This window comes from Fukomys damarensis, unplaced genomic scaffold (genome assembly GCF_012274545.1).
Source record: "Fukomys damarensis isolate Sample0158 unplaced genomic scaffold, DMR_v1.0_HiC HiC_scaffold_10, whole genome shotgun sequence".
NCBI classification, from domain to species: Eukaryota; Metazoa; Chordata; class Mammalia; order Rodentia; family Bathyergidae; genus Fukomys; species Fukomys damarensis.
In genome coordinates, this window is record NW_022900922.1 from 38,142,528 (window position 1) to 38,149,096 (window position 6,569).

General features: G+C 52.4%; 1 protein-coding gene across 1 annotated transcript in view; it reads right to left on the reverse strand.

The window, feature by feature from the left end:
* Nucleotides 1-6,569, reverse strand: part of Irf4 (interferon regulatory factor 4) — a 32,490-nt gene that overhangs the window by 18,111 nt on the left and 7,810 nt on the right. Inside the window, exon 4 of the mRNA XM_033761795.1 lies at nucleotides 4,254-4,551. Coding sequence (XP_033617686.1) covers nucleotides 4,254-4,551 — 298 coding nt within the window. The remainder of the gene's footprint in view (nucleotides 1-4,253; nucleotides 4,552-6,569) is intronic.

The window sequence follows — 6,569 nt, forward strand, 5'->3', positions numbered from 1 at the left end:
TTCCTCCCCCTCCTCTTCCTCCTCCTCTTCCTCCTCCTCCTCCTCTTCTTCTTCCCCTTCTTCAATAATGAAACGATTGCAAAGAATGAACTGCTGGAGTCACTGAAACGCTATGTACCAGTTGTCTTGGTGTAGGGGTGACCAGGTAGGTGCTGCCAGTTACTGAACAGAAAGCTTTTACATCCATAGCCACAGTTGAAACAAACAAACAAAAACATGACAGTTTTGGAACTTCCTCTTCCTCTATCCCTCCATTGAGACTTGAGGAAATCAGTCTCTCAAAGGCTACATATTTATCTTCAAATTTTACTACTTGTTGAAAAATGAAAATGGACAATCAGTGAATTCAGTGTCTACCTTGAAGTCAGTCTTTGTACTCCAGGAAGAGATGTGTCAGGGAATCATCCAGGGGAGGTGCTGTTGCCAATGTGGCTGACCTGGCTGCAGAAAAGCTAAATGGACCTAAATTCAGCCTTTTAAAGATCAGTCTTTTACAGTTACATATCTTATAATCACAGTCCAGAAAAATGCTCTATAAAACCTATATTAGAAACACAAAGATAAGTGAGTGGTGGCCGGGATGTAGCTGGGCAAGAGCTTGCCTCACACATGCAAGGTCCTTGGGTCCCTTCAGCAGGACGGGGGTGCTGAAGCCTTGTTTTGGACACTATTTCCCCACTGGCTCATTCTTTAAAAGGCAGCAGGACTACAGTGTGTTAAACTGGTGCAATTTTATCTTTGAAAATCTTTAGAGTATCATTTTTAGCTGTAAAATCCTATTGCTTTGAGGCACCCATTTAGGATAAATCACCCTCCATGCCCAGGGCTGTTGGGTATGCAGCACTCATTGCACCCTTGGCCGTAGCATCCTTTGTGGCAGAGGTGATGTTATTGGGACTGAGCCTTGGGGCCGAGGCTCCACCACACCTGGTTAAGCCAGGGAGGCCCTGGAGGAGTTGTTTGTCCTGGTGGCAGTGGCATCTTTGGCTCCTGGTGGTGCTAAGGAAGGGATGCTTGGGGCTCTGCATGTTGGGCCTGGTGCCATTTGTACCCTACCTTGGGGCTTGGAGAAATTTCTGGGACTCCATCTCATTTGAGACCTCATCCAACACATCTCCCTGGTGGGCAGGACAGCTGGGACAAGGAGAGATCAGAGGCCACGAGGCCCAGGATCATAGCTCTGCCCCGAAGGTGCTGCCCTGTGTTCAGGTCAGTGCTTCTGGTCTGCACCGAGTGCAGGTCAAGGGTCGGGCACGTTTCACGCCAGGCCCAGCTTGCTGGCTAAATCAGGGGCGAAGACCCCTGGCCTGTGATGAGCAAGTTGGCACAGCCGCTGCCCACTGAGCCCTCTCCTTGCTCTGTCTGCTCTCACAGCTATTCAGGGCTTCCTGTTGGATGAATTTGGAGTCAGAAAAGCTGTATTTTTTTTTTAAGCCACAGAGCTAACTGCTGGTCTGCACTGCATTCTTCCTTATGGAACTATATTCACTTTGAGGAAGTGGGAGGAAATGGATGCTGATTCTCAGCCATGTCCCTCAAATCTCTCATCCCCTGGAGAAAAAAACCTAACCTTATAAGCTTATACAAGATCGGAGCTGGCATGGGACGTTCTTGAAATGAAATTGTATGTAAAATACTCACACTGCATTATAACTACGAGAATCAAGTTGGACATTCTTCAGAAAGTGTTCCATTCTTTGCTAGTACTAATATGACTCCCGAACTGAATTTTTTCGTATAGAGCTATGTACATTTTCTTAGTTTAATTTGGAAAATTCTCTGAGTTTCTTTAATGGAGGAATTTTCAGAGCGCTAACATAAACAGCCCAGAACACAGGCCATGGGGAAGCAGAGTGCCGCCCTTTGGTGCCGGGGTTAATGTGCCTGGCTTCTCCTAGCAGGGGCCAACCAGCTGTTAGCCTCTGGGAAATGGGATTTGCCGCTTTAACTGGTTATGTAATAAGAAGTTACAAAGTCAAAGACATTAGGGTAACACTGTCTATTTTCCCTCTGTTTACAAACAACTAGCTGTTCCCTTTTTGTCTCCTGGCGGCCAGCATTCTAAGAAGTTTTCTTGCAGCGCTCTCCTCTCTTGGTGTCACTTGCTACGTAAGCGGTGATATGGCCCGAAAGGAACCCAGGATATTGCCCCCTCTGGCTCCCAGCCAACAAGCATGCAACTGGTCTGCAGCCTCTCTGGCAGCTTTCTGAGCCCTGGAGCAGTGGGTGAGAGGCAAAACTCATTGGCAGCAGGGCACAGTGCTGAGCTAGTCCGTACTTCACCTGCTCAGTCAGCCGCACGCAGCCCCACCCGGGGCCACACCCAGGGCTACTCCTGCCACTGTGCCACTTGGATAGCAGAGTGTGTTTGTCAGGAAAGGATAGATCATGCGGTGGTAACAAGATGTCCCTGAGAGGTGAGTGCGCGCACGCGCGCGTGTGTGTGTGACTTACTTACATGAGATCTAGGCTGATAAAGTCCCTTGGTCACTAGGAAGAAGGGGCCCTGCAAGCGCCATGTCCTGCTCCGAAGTTCGTGCTTGGCAGGGAGTCACTTCATCCTGACCCGGTGAAGACCACAGCAAAGGAGGCCACATCTGGCCACAGCAGGAGAGTGGCAGGAATGGCAGCAATGAGCAGGAGCCCTGGGGTCCCTAACAGGGCCAATGCACAGGGACGGAGAAGGCAAGGAAGAAGCCCGAGGGTGGCCGAGCTGTGGAGGGGGGTTGAGATCTCTGGCTCTGAGGTCAGGGGATGGGGTGAGCAAGAAGTTAGGAATAGCTTTTTTGGGGAGTGGGTGAACAGGTAAAGCTTGAGACCCTAGATTATTACCCAGCTGCATTATTTATCCAGCAGAAATTTGGAAAGGCAGAACTCTCTTAGGAGTTGTTGACCCATGACACCTAAAATTGCTCTGTGGTTCATGCCAGTGAGCCCTCAGCACGGGGATGTCTTGTCTTTCCAGGTGCGCTTTTGGTGACAAGAATACCGACCAGGGACCCCAAGTACCTTCCACCCTCACAGGGGCAGTTGCAGATTCTTAGATGAATCTGAGCGCAGGCTGAGCGGTGCTTACCCAAAATACGTGGGGCCAGAGGTGTCTCAGATCTGGAGCTGTTGGTTTTTTTTTTGCATTTGGAATATTTAGATGTTCAAAATGAGACTTCTTAGGGTTGGGATCAAAGTATAAACGCAAATCCAGGTATGTTTGTTTCTTATACATCTTATACACACAGCCTAAAGGAAACTTTATGCAATATTTCCAATAATTTTGTGCATGAACAAAGATTCATGGTGCAGAACATCCCACGTATAGCACCAAGCTATAGTGCTCAAGAAGTTTTGGGTTTGGGGTGTTTGGAGTAGGGGTGCTCAGCATGTGTTTGGGGAAGTGCTCTCGGATGCGTACCCATGAAGTCAAGGAGGGAACCGGGCTTGGCGAGAGCAAAGCTGATGGAGCACGGAGCACGGAGCACTGAACCGAGGAGCCTTCAGCGAGCTCTCCAGAGCTCCGGGGCTGGGAGGAGCCTGCTCCACACCAGGGAGAAGGGACAGGGCTCTTCCACACACAGATCAGCTGCCCTGGGGCGCTGGGCAGAGCCATCTTGGGTGAAGGTTGCCTGCTGAGAGCCACCTCCCCGAGGAGCCTCAGTCCAGGGAGAAGCAGGGGAGAATAGCCCCACCAAAGCGCATATGTCTCTCTGCTTTGATCCGCTGACTCTGACAGCAACCAGGAGCCACCTCTCTGCCTGGAGTAGGGGTGCACGTTTTAGCTAATAAAAACATGAAACCTGCAATTAAATGAATTTCAAATAAACAGTGAGTGATTTTTTTCAATATAAACATTTGGACCCTATTTATACTACAGAAACTATTCACTGGTTGCTCGAGATTAAAATGTGTAGCTGGTGCTATGTGTTCCCTAAAAGTTCATGGGTTGGAAACTGACTCCCTGCTTAGAAAGTCAGTGCATTTGGAGCTGGGGCTTTTAGGAGATGATAGGGGTTAGATGAGGGGAGAGGGCAGGACCCTGTGATGGTGAAGGAGGCCTCACGAGGCCCGGAGGAGAGCCCTGACCAGCAGCCTGCTCTGTCACCATGGGACGCCTTCCACCATGGTCCATCAAGTAAGAGGCCCGGCCAGCTGCTCCTGCCACACTCTTGGGCCTCTTGTCCTCCAGACCACCATAGACAAGGCCTCTCCTTGTCTATGAGTAACCCAGTCTGGCCCTCACTTACACAAACAAAAAGTACGTAAAACAGCAGGCAGCACTGTTCTGCAGGAAACCAGGAGGAGGAAGGTTGGTGCTGCTGGCCCTGCAGCTGGATTTGACACTCCTGATGTTCATCAGGGGCTGCTTCTTCATCCTTTTCAGACTCGTCACCTCTGGCCAGGCTGTGGTTGGGCAGGTTTGGGTGTGTACTGGGGCTCTGGACTCGGAAGCTTGGTCCTTGGTGTGCCAGTGTCAGGAGGCCATGGGACCAGGGAACAGGTAGAAGGGGGAGCGAGTGAGAAGGATCCAGGCCCTTGAAGGTGTTGCCCCGGAAGGGCCTGGGCAGTTGTCGTGAGAGGGGTCTTATAAAAGAGCAGCGCTGACTTCTGTCTTCTGGGTGGGTGGGTGGGACCCCATCGTGTGTCCTGATGACATTGCCCTGCCATGTGCCGCGAGGTCTCCTGAGAGTCATGCTGATGCTGGTGCCCTGCTCTTCACCCTCTGTGACTGTGAGCTATACAAACTGTCTTTGGGAGGCATCTGACTGCGGTGCTCTGTGGTGGCAGTGGAAACCGACTAGAATAATCAGTGCCTCTCCCTGCCGGCTCAAGGCTCGGCCTCCCGGTCACTTTCGGGCCCACTCGCCATTCTCCATCAGCACTGTGCCAGGAGAGCCAGGAGGCACCTAGTCTTGATTCACCGCATTGTAAGGCAATTCTACCAGAGTCCTGAGGGCCCCTCCTCTCCCGGCTCCCACGCAGACCTCCCAGGTGCTGGCCTGAGCTTCCTCAGTGGAACTCCTGCCGGACTTCTGCCACCAGACCTCCTACTTTGGATCTTCTGAAAGCGAATGAGAGCCTGGCCCCAGAGCCTTCTGTCTTCCTCAGAGGGTTTGAAGGCCGTGTGGTGTGGTGATGCCCACTGGCTCACATGGTCGTCCAGGCCTGGATATTTCCTGGGAGTCTTCTACCCTCTGAGGGGAGGCTGGGCTGCTGCACGGAAGTGGCTGCAGGTGCGAATCCCCTCACTTCCGGTCTCGTGCAGAGGTCCCGCACACTTCCCCCCTCCACACCCGGCCATCACAGCAACAGGTCGCTGGCCTTGCTCTTGACCCTCAGAAGAGGTGTCACCATGCACTGCACCATACACTCCTCCGGGATTTTCATGATAACTGGGTGGGGAAGTGGGCAGGCCTTATGGGTCCATTTTAGAGAGGCCATGTTGCGATCAACAGGACAGCTGGCAGAGAGGACAATGTCAATCTTGAGCCTTGAGGGTGCCCTGCACCCTGAGCATGCGACAGCTCTTCCAGCTTCTCTGGGGTCCCCCAGGTGGTCCCCTCCATCCTCCTGCTCGTGCTCCTCTTCCCCGACCCAGGTTGGACTCGGGGAAGCACAGCAGGCAGAAACCCTGGCCCGACAGCCTGGACCTCGCCCCCTGGGCTCTTCTCCCTGACGTCCTGCTTGCAGTCCACGGTGGCTGTCTTTACCCAGCTGTCCCTTGCCTCTGCCTCCCTGCCCTATGCGGAGGACTGCCCATGACACGGGAGACCTGGCCTTCGGTGTCCTCTTGTGCTTGGGCCTCAGGCCTCTGCCTCTGCCCTCTTCCAGGCTATGGCCTACCGGAAACATAAGGGAATCTTCAGGCCTCCTCTGGTCCTATTCCATCTCCCTGGAAGCCCATTGCAGCCAGGCTCTGGTGCTCAGCAAGACTGGAGGTTTTGGGGCTGCCAAACTGTTTTATCCTAAATCTTCGGAGCTCTGGAGGGAATCAGAGGAGCAGTAGGACAAGTAAAGTTCCTCATGGCTTGCTGGGCATGGACCCATGTTGTGTCGGGGCTGCTCAGCTTCGAGGGGCAGCCTCAAAGGGGCAATCACCTGCGTTCCTGAAAGGTTTTGAAACCCTGGAGATGGCCAGCGAGATGGAGCCTTCTGCCCTGTGGACCTGTGCACGCCTTGGCTGTCCGCTCACTCCATCCTTCTGTGGTCGCCATGGATTGGGGGACAACGTCCCCATGACTCCTGTGCAATTGCTGGTGAGGACAGCGTGCAGCCCTGCAGGGAAGAGCATCCCTCAGCCAGGTCAAGCTGAGGTCTGTTAGGAAACCCCTTGGGAACCCCTCCACTCTAGACAGAGCCATCATGCGGAGGCAGGAGGAGCACCTCTGGAATAAACGATGGACCTGTGTTGTTTCTGTCTACTGAACTGAGCTCTGTGTTTTTATTTGGCACCATTCATTAAATAAAAAGCAACCAGGGCCAGAGATTCAGCTCAGTGGTTCTGCCATCTGACTCCTAAGCACAAGGTCCCAAGTTCGATCCCTGGTACAAAAAAAAAAAAAAAAAAAAAAAAAAAA